The sequence below is a fragment of the Alexandromys fortis genome, unplaced genomic scaffold, assembly GCF_014885135.2.
Source record: "Alexandromys fortis isolate MF-2015 unplaced genomic scaffold, M_Fortis_MF-2015_v1.1 scaffold_1, whole genome shotgun sequence".
In the NCBI taxonomy this organism is placed as follows: Eukaryota; Metazoa; Chordata; class Mammalia; order Rodentia; family Cricetidae; genus Alexandromys; species Alexandromys fortis.
Window position 1 is genome coordinate 19,039,670 of NW_026067927.1, and position 22,662 is coordinate 19,062,331.

General features: G+C 40.2%; 1 protein-coding gene across 6 annotated transcripts in view; it reads left to right on the plus strand.

Annotated features, from left to right (window-relative positions):
* The window catches only part of Cntnap4 (contactin associated protein family member 4), a 274,903-nt gene that overhangs the window by 75,600 nt on the left and 176,641 nt on the right, over positions 1–22,662 (plus strand). For 5 of the 6 annotated variants that reach the window (XM_050144152.1, XM_050144155.1, XM_050144157.1 and 2 more), the window contains exon 3: positions 10,004–10,197. In XM_050144152.1, coding sequence (XP_050000109.1) covers positions 10,004–10,197 — 194 coding nt within the window. The remainder of the gene's footprint in view (positions 1–10,003; positions 10,198–22,662) is intronic. The other variant, XM_050144153.1, reaches the window with a different exon arrangement.

Genomic DNA, 22,662 nt, shown 5'->3' on the forward strand with positions numbered 1-22,662 from the left:
GAAGGAAGAACTCGTAGTGACTGTGGTAGGCAGATTATAGAGTAATGTGCAGGGCGCGGGGGTTGGAAATGTTCTCATTGAAAGAGTAAAATGTACAGATGATGGGTGGGTAGATATACAAATTATCTAAGAGAGCAAAGAATAAAAATAGAAAAGAAATAAACCATGCTAAAGGCTAAGACCTGGAGAGTCTCAATAGTGAGAGATGACTGAGGAGCAAGGGAAGAGAGGAGGCCAGTGGCCTGAGTTGGACTCCCTTGGTACAGTGGTGAGAGCTGACTCCTGCAAGCTGCCCTTTGTCCTCCATATACACACCATGTTGTACTCTATGGCATGGTTCGACCCAAACCCCCTCAATAAATAGATAAATAAACACTTAAATATAAATAAATGCCAATGAAAAAGAGTGAACAATGATGAGCCTGAGAAGGAACAGTCAATAACTTATCAGGGAATTCTAGAATTCACTGCTGCAGCAGCTAAGTCAGCAAAATACACGAAGGCATAGAGAATGATCCCCAAAATGACAATCTCTATGAGCTCAGTAGTAGGAGGGTTGAAGTCTGGCTACTGGATTTGAAGATCTGGTGTTCTTTGGTTACTTGTTCAAGAATATTTTCAATTAATTAGCTGGGAGGAGATGCTTGACTACAGCTGACCTAATATCAGATGGGATAGGAAAAGTTGGAAGTGATTAAGACAGCTCCTTAGAAAGGTGTTAATATAAATGGCAAAAAATAAAGATTAGTAAAATGGGGTCAAGTGGTGCATCTTTTCCTGTAAAAAGGAGAAGGTAACTGCAGCATGCTGATGTAACAATGTATTCCACTGATGGGAATAATCCATTCTAGAGAACAAAGGCAATGGTGGACCAGGAGTGAGGAGGAAGGATGGAGGGGTGGAGAGAGAAAGCAAGAGAAAGACAGAGAGAGAGAGAGAGAGAGAGAGAGAGAGAGAGAGAGAGAGAGAGAGAGAGACAGACAGACAGACAAAAACACAGACACAGAGACAGAGAGAAGAAAAGGAGCTATAGATGGAGGAGGAGGATGAGGGAGGAGGAGAAGAGAAGAGAAAGAGCGAAGAGGAAAAGGAAGCAGAGGTAGAGGGGAGAGCAAGAGGGAGAAAAGGGAGGAGGGGAGGAGAAAGAGAAGGAAGAGGAAGAAGTGAAAGGGTAAGAGGGAGGAGGGAGGAGCAGGAGGAGGAAGGGGAGGAGGAGGAGGAAACAGTGGTCCGGAGTAACTTGTTAAAGTAGAGGGTAAAGCACAGCCCACAAAACCAAAACTCCAATGAGCAGACCAAGGGTTCCTGGCCACATCATTAGAGCTCACTCTGGCATTCTCTTTTCCCCTGCTTCTCGGCTGGCTGCACTTGATTAGACTTCCTATAAGTTCTTTTCTGTCTTAGCATCCCTCTTCTCACTAGCACAGACATATCTTCTTTAGTGGCTCCTTCCACACTCTAGCATTGCGTCATTGGCCTGATCCAGGGTCATCTGCTCACTCTAGAAGCATTCTGAGACCAGAGTAGGCGATGCCAAGATCCATGAATGACCTCAAGAAAAGACCAATAGCAATCCACACTTCATCAGCAGTGTTATTTTCCTCCTCCAAAAAGACTATATTTGCTATGAAAATACCTTAAATGGTGTTCCCTAGACAACATATACCATTTAACAGAACAAGACAATTAGTGGTACCATGTTCATTCCATTCTGTACATTTTTTTTTTAAAAAAAATTAATGTCAACTTCAAATCAGGCAAATGGGGACTCTTGGGGGAAAATATAGGTGAGTTCCCATTTGGAAGAAAAAGAAGCAATTTACCTTTGAAGGGAACCTTCCTGTGACATTTTTCATTAAGCCAAATTCTTTTTTAGAAATGTCGATGTCCTAGTGGTGGCAAGCAGTGCCACTCAAGGGTGGTCACCTGTGCCTGTGTCTTTCAAAATCTGTGTTCTGCATTCTCATCCTTTGAGGAAGAAGTTGGACTCACACTCTCTGTAGCTTGCATTAATTTTGCATGTCGTCTCCCCTGACAAGCACAGGAAGTGACTGCCGTGCCATCTTTAATACGAGTAATGAAGGAGACATATTCTCATCTACATTTTATGGCTCTAACCAGGAATAGTCCCTCACAGGCCAGCACTAAATGCCAATAACTCGACATTGGATATATAAGGCTTAAACACAACTCAGCCAGGCAGGCTACTTAAAATTAAACAACACTGAATGTATTATTTCAACAACATATTATTAGGATAAAACGTACCACTGTGAGATTAGAAGAGTTTTAAAAATAAACACTTTCTTTTAGTTTTAATTAAAATGTTAGGTTTTCATCTCTCAAAAACTGCATTGCACAATATTAGGAAAATTTGCTGTCTTTTCTAGTATTTTCAACTTTTATTTGAAGAAATGTGAAAATATGGTTTATTTGATTAGATAATTTTGATAATGAAATATAGCATAATTGCAAATTCTGTATATGCAAATTCTGCTTTATAGCGTATGGAACACACACTGGATACATTTTACTTTATATGTTTGTCATTATAACTTATAAAAGTATATGTTCCAGAGGTAGGTTCTGTAGGAATCTAAAAATGGTAGACAACAGGTCAGAGAGATGCTGTGTTGTATGATCTCTTGGTCACTAAAGAGTTTCAAACACCTTTTTTATTTCCTTGAGAAGTTGATACAGTGTATTTTGATCATATTTAGCTTTCTGACACCTCCTCCCATATTCATCGTCTCTTTCCCTCACCAGCCTACCCCAACTTTGTCGTCTCATAGCCTCTAGAGTGTGGGGCTATCCGCTGGAGCATGGAGGACCTCCTTGGTGCCACACTTTTAAAGAAACCTGACTCCTTTTTCTCTGAATAATAATCCATTGCCATAGTTCTTTGGCTCTGGGTGGGATGTCATGTCCATCTTCACCTTCCATGTTAGAGTTTTGTCTGGTTCGAGCATGCGCAGGTCGTGTGAAGGTCTTGTGTGTGCTGTTGCAGATGCTGTGAGTTCACATGTGTAGTCGTCCTCTTTGGTCTGGAAAATGCCATTTCATTCAACCAGCTCCTCATGATTTATTGCTGTACCCATAGACTAGTGTACCTTTCAGCAGTCACTAAGGAGACTCCTCTTTTACAGTGGATGTCAGTTATTAAAGAAACCCTCAACTGCTCAAGGTGCGGAGAACAGAGACTCTTCAGAGCGCTGGACTCTAAATGCAAAACCCACACCCTATCTTTTCCTTCCAACTCTTCAAGGATCATAGTGGGAAAGGGGTCACAAAGACTATAAGAGCAAATAACAGGGAAAAACAACCAACTGTTTTTTTATAGATAATATTATTTATTAAAATTTCTTGAAATTTTCATGCTTGTGTACAGTGTATCTTGATCGTATACATCCCCCCCTTCAATTATTTCTGGCCACAAAAACATCCATTCCTTTAAAACCACAAGTCTGGTTAGTGCTGCCCCTATGGATATAAATGTAAGGCTATCCACTAGGATAAGCCAGTACACAGCATCCTTCCTGACCTCTCCATCAGTTCCTGCCTCCCAAATCCTGCCTTGTTTCTCAGTTCCTGTTCTGACTTCCTTCACGATGAACAGTAATATGGGAGTGTAAATTAAATAGACACTTTTCTCACCAAATTGCTTTTCGCTCATGGTTTCTGGTCATAGCAGTAGAAACTCTAACACACACCCAAAGCAGCCATCTATTGCCAATAGTTTCTTAGGTTGGCGTGGGACAACACATTTGGTTTGTAGCCCCTCCCCCACCCATGCAGGAACTGGCTTGTTCTTGCGAAGGTGTTGTGTAGGTAAACACAGTTGTCATGAGATCATATGTGCAACAGCCGTGTCATGCTCAGAAGGATAGCATATCACAACACTCCCCCCCCATCCTCCAGCTCTTGCATTAATTCTGTCCCATTTGCCATTGATTCCTGAGCATTGGGGTGGGGGTTTCTACAGATCTCCCATCTGCAGCTGAGCCCTCACAGTAACTTATTCTCAGCACTTTGGGCAGCTATGAGCAGCATCTGTCTTTACGGCTACCCACTGCGAGAAGAAGCCCAAGATTGAGAGCAAACTCCCTTCTACATATTTATGTTCATACCCATAGATTTGTGGGGTCAGTAAACATTTTTTAAAGCTCGGCTTTCCTATGACAACAACTTTTTGCTTGGGAGTCAATAGCAATAACAATAGTTTCACAACTCAGAAAGTTACAGCCAGCATCTACGGTCACAATTCCTGGATGTGGGGAAATCAATAGGCATTTCATCTGCTTTAAAAAATTGAATTCTCATGGCAATACTATAATATTTAGGGATTCTATTAAGGGGGCTGACCTTAAAATATGAGTTTCCAAGCTGTAACATGAAGAGTGCATAAATGTTCCTAGGAGCTGCAGAGATGGCTCGGTGATTAAGAGTGCTTGCTGGCCTTGCAGAAGACCCAGGTGTGGTTCAAGTGCCCACATCTGGTGGCTCCCATCTGCCTGTAACACCATTTACAGGATATCTGATGCCATTTTCAATCTCCATGGTCACCTACACTTATGTGATGCACAAACATACACTTGGGCACACACATATACACAAAACAATAAGCAAATACTTTTAAAAAGAAATAAAAGAAATGTTTCTATTTGAAGCATATGTGGTACTTTATTATGCTAAATCTCAGAAGCAGGGCTAAGGCTAGAGAAGCAGGTCGATGGGGTTGTGAAAGGAAGCCTGTGATATTAAGAAAGAATGAAATGGAGGGACAAGACTCTTGGATGGGTTTGCTATCAGTAACCACAGAATAGATGGAGTTAGGAAAAGATGCTCTTTAGTTTCAAAGGTATTGGCTTACTGTGATGTTGTATATATTAGCATATTAAAAGCACATTAAGGACAAATAACACTTGACTAGCAGCTGAAAGGTTTAGTTAATAAACAAAATAAAGAATTCATTACAGTGTTTTATTTATAGTAATTCAGAGTTTTCAATTTACTGGAGTTAGCCATCATGTTCTCCATTACAAAAAGTAGCTGTGCTGATGGTTTGTCTCCAGGAGGCCAGATAGATGGGCAATGACCAGAGAACTGGTGCAGTGTGACCCTCAGCGGTGGTCATTTGTATCTCTTGGCGCCGTTATCCCTTCCTGCCATCAAAGGCTGCCAAGATCAGCCAATGATGGATCCATTTCTATCTTACATTTTCTCCGTCGCTACTCAACATTTTTCTTAAAGTTCTAATAAGCACATTCCATCATGTACCACTACAGAGCCTCGCAGCTTTAAACCCAACGGGAATCTTTCCATCCCCCATGGCTGACTTATCCTACTGAAATTACTTGGTAAAGCCTGGGAGCGTCAGAGTTTCCATTACTTTATCAGTGTACCTTGTTAATGAGATAGGTTCATTTGCATACTGGTAGTACCTTTTCACCACAGGTAAGAAATTGAAACGTTCAAGGTCAATTAACTGCCAATGTTTCAAGTCGGCTTGTGGGACTGTAACCGTGAGAGATGCTGGGGAGAGGGAGCGGTCGTTCAGGGGTTCCTCTTACTCCTGATGAGAATTGATGATCCAATTTTAACCCACTTGGACCACACCGACATGTCTTCCTTGCTGTGCGCCTCTCTGGTTTGTTTTTTAAATACAGGATTATAAAGATGTCATGAAATGCCGCAGAATTGCTGGGATATTTCTGATGAAAAAACTCCCAACATAACCTCATTACCAATTTCAGATCATTAAAATTAACGAGAAAGAATAAGAAGCAAGAATTGCCAGCGTGTTCGTGGAGGTATAAGCTAATAGAGATAAAATTCTGCATGCACAACTTCCAAAGTAAGATGGTAGCTGCCTGTGGGCATCCCTCTTGCCCAAGTTTTCACTGTAAAAAAATGATAAAAATTCAGAAAGATTTGCAATTACAGCAGTTGGAGGACCCAAGATGCTCGGTTAAATCCAGGTCTACGATGACTGTCAGCTTCTGAGCCTTTGATAGACCCTGAGGAGAAAAGGAGATTGGATAGGCCAGAGGATGGAAATACTCAGCCATTCGCTGTTCCCATCTTCCACCTATGTTTTAGATATATGGTTCACTGTAAGCAGGGAGGGAGGTTGCTGCTGCAGTCTGATAGCTAAGGATTTCTGAGCTTTGTTCCCATGTGTTTCCTGGGAACTACATATTCTTACTGTCATGCCTGACAATGAGACGCCATCGTAAGTCTCTGTTCATAGCGTTTGCCTCCTTACTGGATTCTAGGTAATAGAGTGTGGAGAAACTGCTGGCTCGGATATAAAAATAATCTGATGAGCGCAGTTCCCACAGAGAGTTCAAGGAACCACTGAGATTTCTGTGGCAGAATTCTACAGAGGGTGTGCTGTCCATCTCTCAAGAACAGTTCCTGTCAGCCAGGCAGTGGTGGCACAGGCCTTTCATGCCAACACTCGGGAGGCAGAGGCAGGCCTGTGTGAATTCTGTGAGTTCGAGGCCAGCCTGGTTTAGAAGAGCGAGTTCCAGGACAGGCACAAAAGCTACACAGAGAAACCCTGTCTCGAGAAACCAAAACCAAAACCAAAACAAAAAAAAAAAAAGACAAAAATACAATTCCTGTGTAGAAGAAACTATGAGAGTCCTAGGGACAGCAGACATCAGTGTATAGCACTGGGGCACTCCAATTTCAATACAGCCCGTGTCTAAACCACAAGCTCTCTTGCTGAAGCATGAATTGCATTCTATTCTAATCTAAACAAGGTTGCTGGGATTAGGGGCCAAGACAACTCCACCCCCAAGTCACATTTATAAAAATGCTAGGTAATTGTGTGTGTATGTATATGTGTGTGGTGGGCTATGCATGGGGCATAGTGTGTATGTAGCGGTCAGAGGACATCTTCAGGTGTTGGTCCTCACCTTCCACCTTACTGAAGACAAGGTCTCTTGTCCAGTGCTGCATATACTGGGCTAGGTGTCCTGTACAAGTCTTGGCATTCTCTAGTTTCTGCCTTTAAAGTCCCGGAGCTGCAGAACTGGGCTACCCCTCCTGAATTTGTGTGGATTTGAACTCAGGCCCTCAGTTTTGTGTGTCAAGTATTTTAGTTAGTGAGCCATCTCCTCAGCCCCCAAGTCACATGCACTCTTTAAGAGCAAATACAGAGAAAATTAAAGAATAAAACCACATCAACAAAAAGAAATACATGCTATATAAATATCTTGGGTCTATGAAAGGATGGCAGTGAACTTCCTGTTTGTGGAGTAGAATTCCACTCTACATAATGGTTTGCCAAAGAAAGAAAAGAAGAGAAGGAATTGTGAAACAGTATCTACTTTTTACAGTTTAGAATTCTGGTTTAATTATGTATACATGTGTGTATCTCTGTGTGTGTTTGTGACCGTGAGTACATTGCCTACAGAGGCCAGAAGAGGGCATCATATCCCCTGGAGCTGGAATTATAGGACAGGTGGGTGTTTAGACCTAAACTTGGGTCCTCTACTGAGCTGTCTTTCCAACTCCCAAACTACCTAGCGCTAAAGACAGCACAGTGTAGTAAATATTGAGGATCACACCCTAAGGCAAGCGAGAGGTATTAAGACACTGCAATAGAGGACATTGCTATAATTTTTTAAACGCTATTTTGAGTTAGTTTTGAGGCCTTGAAAAATGACCAGTCAGTTTGCCTAGAGCAAATGATTATGTTTATGCCCCAGCCAATTCTGTTACTGAGTTCTAACCATCTGGGTTAGCATGTATCAGCCTTCCTTACAGGGAAACGTGGCATCATAGGGCAATAAACATCAGCCACAGCCCAGAATTGCATTTAGAGAAATTATTCAAATTAGTCTGTTTGCTGAAAGCTCATAAAACCTAGTTGACCTGATCCCAGCTGTCACATATAAACCCCCTTTTATAGCTCTGGTTATGCTGTCCTGGGGTGTCACTCTCCCATGGGCCCCTGTCTGGTAGTCTTCTCTTATTCAGAGTTCTAAATAACAGTCAGGACTGAGTCCTTCAACTCCCAGAGTGCCACTGTGTCCTGCCATCAATAGAATCTTTACATTGTCCAAAACAGTCACCCACAAGGTGTGTCCTTTTCATGTATTATAATGGCATGTACACCACACATCAAAGTGATATTTGGGGAGTATTTCTTTGAGTGATGCTTATATTCAAAATTTCACAAATAGCACCACAACACACACACACACACACACATATTGCTAGAATCAAACTCTATGTGAATTGATGGTACTCTGTGCTTAACATTTCAGATCTTATCCCCAAAGCCTTCAGGTGGCTGCAAAGGAATGAGATGAAAACTCAGGATATTAGTCTTGTTTGAGAAGTTACAAAATACATAGCGTATTTCTTAACTTTGGTTTTGTGTGTATGGCTGTGTTGTGCTTGCATGGATGTCTGTGCATTGCATGCACTACATGTTCTGGCCTATGGAAACCAGTAGAGGGCATTGGGTTCATTAGCTCTATAGTTACAGATAGTTGTGAGCTACCACGTGGATGCTAAGAAATAGCCTGCATCCCGTGGAAGAGCAGCCAATGCTCTTACTCTTAACCAATGAGGCACCTCTCCAGATCCTGGATATTGCATCCCAGAATGTGTGAGCTCCATTTTGTGACATTTTTTTTAACAATAATTGTGTGTGTGCATGCTTGCGAGAATGCGTGCGTGTGTGTGTGTGTGTGTGTGCGTGTGTGTATCTTGCATATTCAGTCAGTACTTTAAGAACTGAAACAATTCCCAAAGTATATTGAAGGGGAAAAATGAAACATCTTACTAAAAAAGATATGAGCACTGCTTTAACGTTTTGGTACATCTTGAAGAAAATGATGTACACCACCTCTTGCCCTTCTAATATGTGTTACACTCTCATTGTTGTCATCCAAGTGCCCAAAGGAAGCTTCTTCGTGATGTTTCAGTACCCTAGCACCCTCCCAAAAGCATATACTCTCTTCTTCAGACCTGGCAGCGGAAGGCTGGCAAACTGTCTAAGTACAGGACCGTGCTTCTTTGTCGAGTTTACAGCCTCTGTGATTTACACACTCCTACCATGACCAATTGCAAAGGTGGCAAACGTGAACATGTAGACATATTCCCTTACACGATTGCAAACCCAATCTATTCTCCCACTGCACAGAATGCTCCATCTTGTTTTATGTTATGGTTTCCTACACAGTGTCTAACCATGAATGATTTTTTTTGAATTATATTTCACACATGTTTTTCAATGTCTGTCCCTCTCATGAGACTTTTTTTTAATTAAAAAAATTATTTATTTATTGAAAATATTTTCACAAAATATGTTCTGATTACTATTTCTCTATTTCATTCCTTCCCAGGTCCTTCATCTCTCACACATTCAGCAGTTGCGTAACTGGAAGAATTTTTTTTGGAGTTATGATTAATAGGGTGTTATTTATTTATTTATTTATTTATTTATTTATTTATTTTAAATATAATTTTTTATTGAAAAAAATTTTTCCGCCTCCTCCCCGCCTCCCATTTCCCTCCCCGTCTCCCTTTTCGGAGACTTTTAACATCTTTGTTATCCAACTACTAACATTGTACCAAACTAGGTGTGTTAGCTCTGCTGACACCAAAATTTTCTCCTTTATATTTTCTCTCTGGGCCTAGACAGACCAAAAGCCACACACCATTACTCAGCTATGCTTGTGGGCAGTAAGCACCCTGGCACCAAATGTTGGCATGATCTTCCATATGAAACATTTAAAAGATATTCAATGAGATTTCCTAATTTCTCTCCAGTACCAGGAAACTTCTGATGCCTCTAAATGAACACAACCAGCATGCAGCTAACCTTGTCTACCACATTTCTGTTTTTCTATATATTAATATAATTACAAGGCCTTCTATATCCTGAAAATATTTCTGAATTCCATAAGTCTACCAGCATTTTCACTCCATTTTTTGGAATTTTAATGCACTCTTTCCCAATATTCTTCTGTTTTTGCAAAAGGAGCTGGTGGCTGGTCTCCACTTGTGTCCAACAAATACCAGTGGCTGCAGATTGACCTTGGAGAGAGGATGGAGGTCACATCGGTGGCCACCCAAGGTGGATATGGGAGCTCCAACTGGGTGACCAGCTATCTCCTGATGTTCAGTGACAGTGGAAGGAACTGGAAACAATACCGACAAGAAGACAGCATCTGGGTATGTTTTCTTCGTAAAAAATATGGACTCTGGTGTGTGTGTGTGTGGAGGTGGGTATGGAAGCAACAGTCACCCTGAAGCTTATTAATCAGTTACTTATAAAGGAGCCTTAGAACCTTCAGGGTGACTTTGACACCATTTCTCAAGGGAGAATATTCACGAGTAATTTATGAAAATACTATGAGTAATTTCCTCAGAAGGTGAAAAAATTCTATCAGGCTATTAAACAGTGTGGAAACTCAAGAAGTAAGACTTGCCTAAAAATGTTGTTTATAAGGTGACATGGTCCTTTTATATTGTCGTTGAAGCCAGTTAAAAGTATTTATTTTATTTGGTCTGATGGCTGATATTTCTGGATCTTTCTCTCTTGAAGGTAGAGACTAATAATATATGGAGCTATCTTTTCATTTATAGAGTTGTATACATATGTGCATATGTGTATGATATGTGTATGTATGATAAATAATATTACATATATCCAATTCACACCCACGCACCATCAATAAGTATGCATGATGGTATGTTTTGCCTGCTCTCTAAGACAGAAGACAGAAAAGTGGTGGGTTGTGATAAAGTGGGATATTTTGCTTTTTTTTTTTTTCCTTTCTTTTCTTGCAGTGACTGCATTTCCCTTGCTAGAGGAAGCTAAAGGAGGTTTTCCTGGTGAAAAAGAGAGATAAATTCTTTGTCAGTGTAGAAAGCATGTTTGGGCTCTTATGTGAGCTAGGGATGACACACTGCAATCAAAGGACTGGTCTCCCCCCCCCCCCCCCCCCCCCCCCCCGCTCTGGCTGAGGTGCTGGAATTGGAGAAAATGAGTAACTTAATGAAGCATCCTTAGCACACGGATAATTTGGTAGCCTATTTGGGCACACGATGATGATTTTCTTTGACCTGTCAGTGGCTGCTCTTTTCAGACTTCTTGGAATCAGTTGCACATTACAAACACATTGAAGAAATGGACTGTGATTTGCTTACCTTTGTATCTGGAAAACTCCTGGCGGTCATTAGGTGTGTGTTTATTGATGCAAACTGACCTGAGGAGAAGTGCCCATCGCCTTTTCTGTAGAGAGAACACTAGGCTGAAGGAACTTGCCTAGGAGCATTGCTTTTTAAAAATTCTCATTATCATTAGTAAATCTGCTTTAAAATCCAAAGCCAGTTGAAGCTGTGTGTGTAAGCGTGGGAAACAGAATCCCACACAACTGGGTATTGTGGGTCAGTTAATTCCAAGGGACGCCTTCAAACGCAGGCTGAAATGTATAGCAACGATGAACCAATAACACCAAAGCTTAATGAGGTATTTACTTTAACTAGACGTTTGGATTATCTTTTACTGCTTTTCTCAATTAAGAATTGGATTTTAAACTAGGTAAGTGGTGGTTATTGCCTGCCCATATTTAGTTGCTCTAATTAAAATGTATTGTTTAGGCATTGTTTTTATATTGCGAACATTGTATGTTTCTGCATATTAGCCATGGAAAAAAGTAAAATGCAGGCATTGCTATTTTTTTTGTTTAGTTCTATTGAGGAGGAGGTATTCAGGGTGAAATGGCAGCAAGTGCGACATTTTTAATCATCTAAACCACAGAAGGACAAACAGTATCACAAAACTGTTAAAGCAACACTGGCCTATCATCTAGCTATCTCTGTACCTATCTGTTTATCATCTGTCTCTAATATCCATCTTCCCCTCATTGATCTTAATTTACATTTAATATAAACACTGCTTATTTATACTTTTATACTTACATTTGTGTATTTAATTCTGCCTTTGCTGGTCACAGGCAGGCTGCCAAGCTATTCTCCTCCATAATGATTTTGTCTTTCTTCTGAACACTAATGGAACCTCATCTGAGGTTCTGTAGTTGCCAAAGCAGGGAAAGTGCGGCTGCTTTATGCCCTGGCTCTTGATATTTCCACCTGGAAGAACACAAACTTTTGCAGTTTGAAGTTTTTAATAGAAGAACAATCTTGAATGTATACACATAGTAAGGAACTTAACCTTTTGCCATTTTACAAATGCACATTTCCTAACCTGATTTCTGAGGGTTTCCTTGAGTTTTTCTAGCTGTTATGGAGTGTATACCAATTATACAAAAGTGCCAATTTCTTTTAATGGTTTTATAGTCTGTCTAGGATGATACAAATAAATCTATGAGCAAAAGTTAAGAAACACGTAAGGCATTATACAAGTGCGTGAAGGGAGAGGAAGAAAGACAAGTGTTATTGGTTTAGAAAAAAATACAATAAAACAAACCAATAAAACCTCTCAACATGTTGTGAAGCCCCAGAGTGAGAATTTCTCACTTCTCTTGTCTTCTGAAAGAACAATGCCTTCTCTTCACCTGAAAGAATTAATAAAAGGCTTTCTGCTTCTTGCAGTCATTTAGAAGAATAAGAAAATATTTTGTTTATTATCTATACAGGTGATTAGTAAAACTGTAAACTTGATAGGCATATGATACTTTTAAAAACACATTAAAACATTTCTTCAGAATAAAATTTGTGGTCTAATATCTATCAAATGCAGTTCCTCTAAATTGCTTAGCTGGACAGTACATAAATATTTGATGAAAATTTAGAAAAATATGGGCCACTAAAATTGTTCCCTTAAATTGAAGACAAAATAAAATCCCTCAGCATTTTCGGGATGTAAAGACTCTTTTCAGCTAGTGTATTGCACGTGATGAAAAAGTAAATGAAAGGTATACTTTTAACTCATTTAAGAACAATTGCAGAAATATGAAGCCAACATCTTATAAATTTTCAGTAAGGTAATGTGTACAAAAACCTATAGCCAAATTTTCCCAGGCTGTCTGTCTGTCTGTCTGTCTGTCTATCTATCTATCTATCTATCTATCTATCTATCTATCTACTTCTTTATCACCCAACTATCCTTATACATCCAATCATCCATTCATCCATCCATCCACCTATCCACATCCATCCATCTATCTATCTGTCTGTCTGTCTATCTATCTATCTATCTATCTATCTATCTATCTATCTATCTATCTTGATAAGCTCCCAAGATTCTCCTGCTAACTACAACTTCAAGGAATGGGTGGGACCAGCGTTCTAAATGGTTTTATTTAAACATGATGGTTATACATGAGAGCAGTTTTTTAGATTCATTTTTTCTATTTAAGAGAATTTTATGTATGTTTATGGGTATTTGAACATGCAAGCAGTGCCTGCAGAGGCCAGAAGAGGTTTAACATCCTCTGAAGCTAGAGTGAGAGACAATTGTAGGCCTCCTGACTGCTGGGATCTGATCTCAGATATTCTGGAAGAACAGTATGTGGTATGTGCTCTTAACTGCTGAGTCATCTCTCCAGTTCCTGAAAAATCACACCACACACACAATTTGTTTATATGTATATATGTATGTATGTATGGGTTTATGTGTACCACATGCATGCCAGAGGCTATGGAGGACAGATGAGGGCATCAGATAGATCCCTTGGAGTTGGAGTTGCAGGTGGTTGTGATACGGTATGTCGATGTTGGGAACTGAACTCAGCTCTTTTCAAGAGCTGCTCTTAACTACAGAGCTATTCCTGCACAACACAAATATATAAGTCTTAACCGACTTGATGGGTTGAGTGATGGAAATTATAAAGACACATGGACATCTTTTGCAGTTCTTTTGAGACCCACAAGCCAGAAAGTGTGTCAGTGGAGCTTCTTTTTGGAGGGATGGAGTCACCACCAACACCTAGCTCAAATGTGAAATCTTGACATTGTTAACACTATTCTCTAACCAAATAAACTAACTGACCAGGCAAGAAGAGAAGCTCCCATGATCAGGGATGCTCTTGTGGACTTTGAAAATCTTTTGCTTTTTCTCCTTCCTTCCTTCTTCCCTCCCTCCCTTTTTTGTTTCTTTATTTCATTAAAAAAACAAAAAAAAACCTCTATTTTTTTGATTTACATACCAATCCCAGTTCCCACTCTCTCCCATTCCCTTCACCCCCACTCCCATCCACTCCCCAGAGAGTTTAAGACACATTGCTTTGAGGAAGGACCTCCTTACTAGACTGAGCAAGGTATTCCTCCAAAGACAATGGGTTCCAAAAAGTCAGTTCAAGCAGTAGGGATAAACCCTTGTGCCACTGCCAGTGGCCCTGCAGTCTGCCCCAGTCATACAACTGTCATCCACATTCAGAGGGCCTAGCCTGGTCCTATCCTGGTTTCTTTCCTCTTGGTCCTATGCTGGTTTCGTTCCTGTCCAGCTGGAACTGGTGAGCTCCCATTAGCTCAGGTAGACTGTTTCAGTTGGTGTCTCCATCATGGTCTTGACCTCTTTGCTCTTATTCTCACTCCTCCCATACTTCTATTGGACTTTGGATGCTCAGCCCAATGCTGCACTGTGGATCTCTGCCTCTGCTTCCATTAGTTGCTGGATGAAGGTTCTAAAGGTGACATTTAAGATAGTCATCAATCTGACTACAGGGCAAGGCCAGATCAGGCACCCTCTTCACTATTGCTTGGGGTCATCCTTGTGGATCAATGGGAATTTCTCTAATGCCAGGGAACACATGTGCAGTCTCTGTTTACAGTCGCCAATTGTCTGACTTACGGAGTTGGCAGGGCTATCGGTCACAATGATTAAAATGGCTCCCTCAATCAAGATATTACGTTCCTTGTTCTCTGTCTCTGTCCTTCCCCCACCTCAGCCATCCCATTTCCTCATTTTCTCCTTTCCTCTTCCCTTCTCCCTTACTTCTCCCCACCCCCATGATCCCAATTTTTTCAGGCGATCTTGTCTATTTCTTCTTCCCAGGGGGATCTCTATATGTTTCTCTTAGGATTATCCTTGTTACTTATCTTCTCTGGGGTCACAAACTATAGGTTCATTACCCTATGCTTTATAGCTAGCATCCACTTATGAATGAGAACATATCATGATGCTCATTTTTCTGGGTCTGGGTTACCTCACTCACAATGTTTTTTTTTTTTTTTTTCTAGTTCTATTTATTTGCATGCAAATTTCAAGACGTCATTGCTTTTTACCCCTGAGTGTGTAAATGTACCACATTTTACTCCATTTACTCCATTGTGTAAATGTACCACATTTTCTTTATCTATTCTTTTGTTGAAGGGCATCTAGGTTTTTTCCAGGTTCTGGCTATTACAAGCAATGCTGCTATGAACATAGTTGAGCATATGTCCTTGTAGTATCCATTGGTTATATGGCCAAGAGTGGTATTGCTGGGTCCTGAGGCAGGTTGAGTCTCAGTTTTCTGAGAAAGCTGAAACAGCTCTATTCATCAACCAACAAAAGCAACACATATACAGAAGGACATCTCACATCAGGTAACACCTGCAGAAACTTTTTTTAAGCATGAATTTGTTTCATGTCAAATTAATAAGTGTCCCAGGGAAGCAGGACTCTATGGTAGGTTTTTGGAAGCCTAGATGTGTGCATCACTCTTCAAAGTGGGCATATCCCCTAAATCTTTCTTTGTGCCAAGTCCTTATTTATAGTGAGCCAACCCTACTGAGGTACAAGAGTATTACTTCCACGTCCACATCAGATTGTCTCCTTCGTCACTGCAGTCCTTGGCTCATTCCTATGAGGCATGCTAAGTTGCACTACCTTTCGGGACACTAACCCCACAAAGCTGTTTTTAATTAAAGCTTGCATTATTAGTCTGCATCTTCAGGAAGTTTCTCATTTATATTTCTATGCACCTATGAATTCTCCTCCTTTTGCAATGATTAACGGTGCAAAGGTAGCTGGCTTTTCTTTTTAAATTGCGGTAGGACAATTAACATGGGGTTTATCCTCTAAACAAAATTTAAAGTGTGCTGTGAAGTATTGTTTGTTATAAGCGCCATGTCAAACAGCTGCTCTTTGGGTTTAATATCCTTATTTATTTTTTTTTTTGTAACTGTAGCATTATACCTGCTGAGTGGTGCCTGTCCTCACCCATCCTCATTTCTGGGAGCATTTCAGGCTCTTCCAATCGGAGAACCCTACACTATTTGTGAAGTGTAGTTTAGCCATCCCACTTCTTTGTAGGTTCATCTATTTTAGAATAAGACCGTTTTTCTTGCACATCTTAAACATTACTTATTTTCAGTGTATTTAAGAATTTCACACATGTATACAATTAAATGTCGCACCACCCCTATTTCCTTCTCCCCAACTCCCTCCAAATAACCCCAATGGCCCCTTTCCACTTCATGCACTCTTTTTCTTATTGCTAACTAAGTTTAATTAATGCCGCTCAAATGTGTGTGGGTGTGGGTCACCCACTGGGGCATGGGAAATCTTTCGGTGGCTGCATATCCGAAGGGAATGATGCTCTCTCCCCAGTAGCTATCACCTGCCAGAAACTGCTCCGTAAGGGGCGGGGCCTGAAGGTCACCTCTCCCACCTGTGTCACTACTTTGGTCAGCTTTATCTTAAGCAGGCCTTGTGCAGATGGCCACAGCTGACACAAGCTGGTGCGCACAATAATAGTGTTCCTTCTTGAAGTTCGTCTTCTTGGTGCACCTCATCATCATCTTGATATTCCCATTTTATCCATCAGTCTGTCTATGGACTCTATTTTCATCAGTAGCTCATGCGTTATTGCTGCGATAGCCTTTTTTTTTTTTTTTATAACCTTGATTTCAGTTCTTTTGGGTTAGCCCTTGGGAGTAGGATTTCTGGTTCACATGGTATTGTTGCCTTTAACTTTCTGAGAAACTCCTGCTGTGCACTTCTTCCCTTCACACCCTACGCCATTTTGAATCCCCACTGCAGAAAGAATCTGATGATATGCGAGGATTCTGAGGTCTGAGGACTTTTGCCCTTGCTTTTCGTCTTGGTTTTGATTTATAACAACACCCTAACAGGTGTCAGCTGATATCTCACTGTGGGTTTGCTTTGTATTTCCCCAACATGAGGAATGAGCTGAGCATGTATAGGAACATGAGAAACTGTGCATGGGCTTTTATGAGCTCTACATAAGTGACCGTGAGACACCATTCTGCGAGGTGTTTAGGGGATTTTTCACGTGTGTTCACGACATTTTTTGCTATGTATATAGCTTCTTTTAAAAAGTTTTTGATGTAGAGTCTCACTTTGTTGCCCAGGCTGGCCTCCAGTTCTTTATCCTTCGGTATCATCAGCATCCATTACAAAGGACAACAGATATGCAGAGCTCTACGTAGTTTGGGTTTAGTTTCTGTACACTAGCAATGAGCAGTTCAAGTTGGAGATCATCATCAACAACAGAACACCTTGTTTAGTAATGTAAAAAAGATTAAAATTCTTAAAATCGATTTAATGAAAGGGCTGAAAGATCTGTATACTGGACGTTTAAAACATCACCAAAGAAACAACAAAGACACAAATGATTTAAAAAAAACTTTATACACTAATATTTGATTTTTTCCACAAGGTCAATGCTACCCAACGTAATCTCCACATTCTGTATAATTTCTGTCTATATCCCAACTGTGTATTTTACCAAAAGTATTTAAAAATTGTAATATTCACATTGGAACCTTAAAGGACCCTGTTGGCAGTATCGGATGCACCATATTGACTGATTTCAAAACATAACATAAAGCCCCAGTGATTAAAACAGTGTGATACTGGTATAAATTCAGAAATGTGGGTGAATGGAACAGACCAGAACCCAGGAATAAACCCGCACATTTATGGTCAACTGTGGAATCACAAGAATGGGGATGGGCTAAGCAAATGGTGCTCGGGAAACTGGATGTGGATACACAAAGAGTTAAACTGGGGGTCTGAAGAGGTGTATCAGCAGTGAAGAGCAGGCACTGATCTTGAAGAGGATCAAGCTTGGCTCTTAGCACCTCTGCTGTGTGGCTCAGAACTCTTGCTCCAGAGGATCTGCCTCCACCATCGTTCACACTCATTTGCACAAGCCCACAAACTGACACACCCATAATATTATTATAATATAATAAAGTGTTTTCAAAAATAGGGAAGTTGGATCTTACCTCATACCCTGTGAACTTTTTTTGTTGTTGCTTTTATTTATTTATTTTTTTTTGTTGTTGTTGTTTTGTTTTGTTTTATTTTCAAGACAGGGTTTCTCTGTGGCTTTGGACCCTGTCCTGGAACTAGCTCTGTAGACCAGGCTGGTCTAGAACTTTCAGAGATCCGCCTGCCTCTGCCTCCCGAGTGCTAGGATTAAAGGTGTGCGCCACCACCGCCCGGCCATACCCTGTGAACTTAAATTAAAATGGATGAAGGACTGACACACTAAGCCCCCAAACCAACAAAAGTGCCAGAGAAAATACATAGTGGTGGTGGGAGAGCCTATCACATTGATTTAGAGTGAATGACTTCTTTAGATACAAAATAAAGTCATAGATTTGAAAAACAGACATTGGAATAAATTGAAGCAAAAATCTTGTCATGGTGAAGGAGGTGATTAGTAGACTGAAAGTGTATCTTATAGAATGGAGAGAATAATTTAGTTATTACTATCTGATAAGGCTTAAGGGTTTCTGTGGTTTGTGATGTGGTTTCAGCCATGACTTGGGGCAGCAATTGCTAGGCAACTTCTCTGTTCAGTGTCCTGGTCAACTTTACACCTTTGGACCTGTTCCACTCTGTAGCTGGTTCTATAAGCTCCTCTCATAAACTTCTTTGGGACATATGCGATTGGAATTTTACAACAATATATAGAGTGCCCAAGGAATCTCTATCCACTCCTGTAAGCTGTTAGCTAGTAAACAAACACAGTGACACGAGACAAATGATATTTGTTTAACCTTCTCAGATCCATCTGTTTTTAGGCAAGGAAATAGCATGTTTTTAAAGAGTGATTAGAAGTAGCAGAAGGCTCAATGTGGTCCCCCCCTCAAAGAGTAAGCTCCATCAAGAGCATCCTCAAATAACAAGTCTGCAACGCACTGTGACACGTGTCTCCCATTTGGCCGTGTGACAGTTCAGCAATGGCAGAATCACTCCCCTTCTCCTGTCCTATTATCATTGTTCTGATGCAGTGTGTCAGATGTCTGCCTCTGGCTTTTGTCATTCTCCAGTCCCAGGTGGCTACACTTGGCATTTTTCCTCCCTCGGAAGCAATCTGTCCTTTTGAAATGTGTTTTCATCATTTTATTTGACCTAGGGAGAGCAACCACCTTAGCCTCTCTTTCCTCATTTTCCGTCTTCTGTTTCCAAACTAATCAAGTATGATTCCATTAGAGAAGACGATAGAAAAATATTCATAAACCGCAGAAAGGGATCTGAGATTTGGAACAGATATCTTTATATTCCTAAAAGATCTGAGAAGAATATCTGTTTTTAAAATTAAAGGTATCAAAGTAATATATCTAACAATAAATTAACTTTTTAAATCACTACTTTTTCTTCTTATATATAAACATATATGTAGGTAGGCAATATAAAAGGAATATATAGTCCAGTTTTTTTTCTGTGTTTGCTTTTTATTTGTTTGGGACAAAGCCTTATTTTGTAGCCTAAGCTAGACTGTAACTCGTAACAGTCCTCCTGCCTCAGCTTCCCATGTGCTGGGATAATAGGCATGAGCCACCGTGCCTGGCTTCTGTGTATAATTAAACCAATAAAATGAATGTATATCAAGGAAAATGTACAATATAGAATAAGCAAGATGTACAAACAGTGTCATTAAATGACACGAGACAATGAGGTGCAACACAGCTTGTTTTGGCCAGAACATGCTAGCTCTACAGCGACGTCCTCTACCTGAAGTAATGGCCGAAAGGAGATCATCCCCAAGGTCATACAGAGAAATTATCCAACAAATGAACTAAGATCATTAGCAGAATGATAATAGTAAGGAGAATATTAGTTATGAAAAGATGAATGTATATTAAAGTACATTGTTATTTTTGCTTTAAAACATAATAGATAACTAGGAAGAAAATTCACCATCAAGTCAGTTATATATTAAAAGGTGTCAATAAGACAGATAGGACATTGGAAATGCAGAACGAGGGCCCGCAAGATGGCTCGTCAGGCGATAGTACTGGTTGCCAAGGCTGATGGCCTGAGTTTGAGCCACAGGGTCCAAGTGCTGAAAGGGGAGAACAGATTTTTTCAGGTTGTCTTTTTGCCTCTACATGTATACCAGGGTAAATGTGTACCTTGTATACCAGGTAAATGTGTACCCACTGTCACATCTCTCTCTCTCTCTCTCTCTCTCTCTCTCTCTCTCTCTCTCTCTCTCTCTCTCTCACACACACACACACACACACACACACACACACACACACTAAATGTGAAAACATATGCCATGAAACATTAATCAGTCAAGATGGACCTTGCTAAGTTGTAGCCTAGCCTACTAGAAAAATCAGTAACTTTTAATAGGCTTCTAGATGACTAATGAAATAGGCTAAACTATTCATATACAGAGAAATCATAAGTAGAAGATTCAGAGCAATGTAAAACTGAACATACAATACCAGAATGAGCTCTTCTTTCTACACAATAGAACTAAATTTGGACACTCTAGGTCAAAATGTAAAAATCCATAGTATTTAGAAATCTGCATGAAAAATTGAATAAAGACAGCAAAAGAAAGATGATGTAAGTGTACACGTTAGACATGTTCGCTTTGATTCCCAGGCAGCTGTGATGTTGGGTTAGGATTGACATTCTGACAGGCTTTGATTGAACAGGCTTCATCCAGTCTCAGATTCACTTAGATTTAAGTAGTGATGAGGGACAGGCAACAGCGTATCACACACAGCAGGAGCATAATGTCTATCCAGAGAGACTGAATCATTTCTAATTGTTCCAGTGACTTTATCTGAGATAAACGCATTCACGGTTGACAAGCCCAGGTAGGTTCAGCCACCATAGATGAAGAGAGCCCCCTCTCTGTTCCAGTGGCCCTGAGGCTCTTTTACATGGAGAGCAATAGAGCCCCTCAACGTTGAGTCACTAACCTATATAATCTTGTTCTTTCTTTAGTTGGTAACATCTCATGAAGGCCAGGGAGAAGACACAAATTCCAGGTTGTGTCTGTGGGTCCTACATTTTCTCGTAACCTTGTTTTGATTTCCCTGGAGACTGTCTGGGGGTGGGAGTGTAAGCATTTGTGGTTTTAAAAGTATACCTAGGCAATTCCAGTTTGCAGACACGCAGGGGAAAATCTGGGTCACTCGATAGGTTTCAGAACCAGCACCAGAGCCATAATTCCATAAAAGCACAGCAGCAGGTGTAGAATCACCTGAGCCCTAGCGTACATCTGCACATTCCCTAAGTCAGTGTTGGGAGGAGTTGCTGAAAGATGAGGACCGAGAAAACAACTATCTAACTGTTAACTCTGCCCTTCCAGTGGCAAAGACTGGGATTCCCTAATTTATAAAGCTAGGCTGTTTGGTCCAGTGGCTTCTAACCACATGGTTACTTAAATTTAAAATCGAATTAATTAATATGAAAAAAATTAGAAAATATGGCTGGGAAGATAGACAGAGATACAGTGTGCTTAGTAGGAGGAAAGGCCTCGATTCAATCCCAGTTGTCTGAAAGTGTTCGCGATGAGATTGCATGGGTTCATACAGGCCGCACTTAAGGCATTCCATAGCTGTGTTAGAACAGCTGCGCTAGTCTATAAATCAATTCAGTTATGGGATGTTTCTATTATCACATAAAATTTCTTACGGGTCAGCAAAATGGCTCAATGGATAAGGACAATTGCCACAAAACTTCTGATGTCATGAGTTCCACCCCCAGACCCACATGGTAGAAGAAGATAACCAATTCCGACGTGCCGCCCTCTGACCTTCACATGTACACTATGGTGCATGTGTATGTGCGTGTGTGCAATGCCATAAAAATTCTATCTTATTACACAGGTACAAGTAGTTTAAAAATTAATGACAAAAATAAAACCTTAATTTTCTGTTTTTTTTAAGAAAGTGACAAAATTATAAATAGGCAACTTACAGAAAAAAATAGCATACAATTATTGAAAAGCTTCTTTGTCTTTATTTAAAATTGACACAATGCTTCCTGAAAGATTGGAATGTGTGACAATGTTTGACATCCCAAAATACTGTATTCTTCAATTTAAAATAGGCATTTGGAGCAATAATTTGCTCTTGAACTACAGCATCAAGCTCATTGTGTTATATAGAGTGCAAATTAAATAACGGTAGCATGATATTATTGATTCCTAGCAGCAGATCATTAACTTATATAAGTCACATCACCTCCTCAAAAATAGATACTATGTGGTCATTAAAAACAAGTGATGCAAGAATATATTGTCTAATTCCGGAGTGAATTCCAAGACTGATGCCACATTTGGAGGTGAGGTGCAACCTCATAGCACAGATGAATATGAAGGGGCGAACAACTAGAGACCCAGAGACAGTCAGAGGAATGTATAGTTATTCATTCCAAGAGTAAGTAAAAATTAAATTTATGAATAATTTTAGATGGGACAAAGCTAGTAGGAAGCAAAAAAAAAAAAGAGAATACGAGAAAAG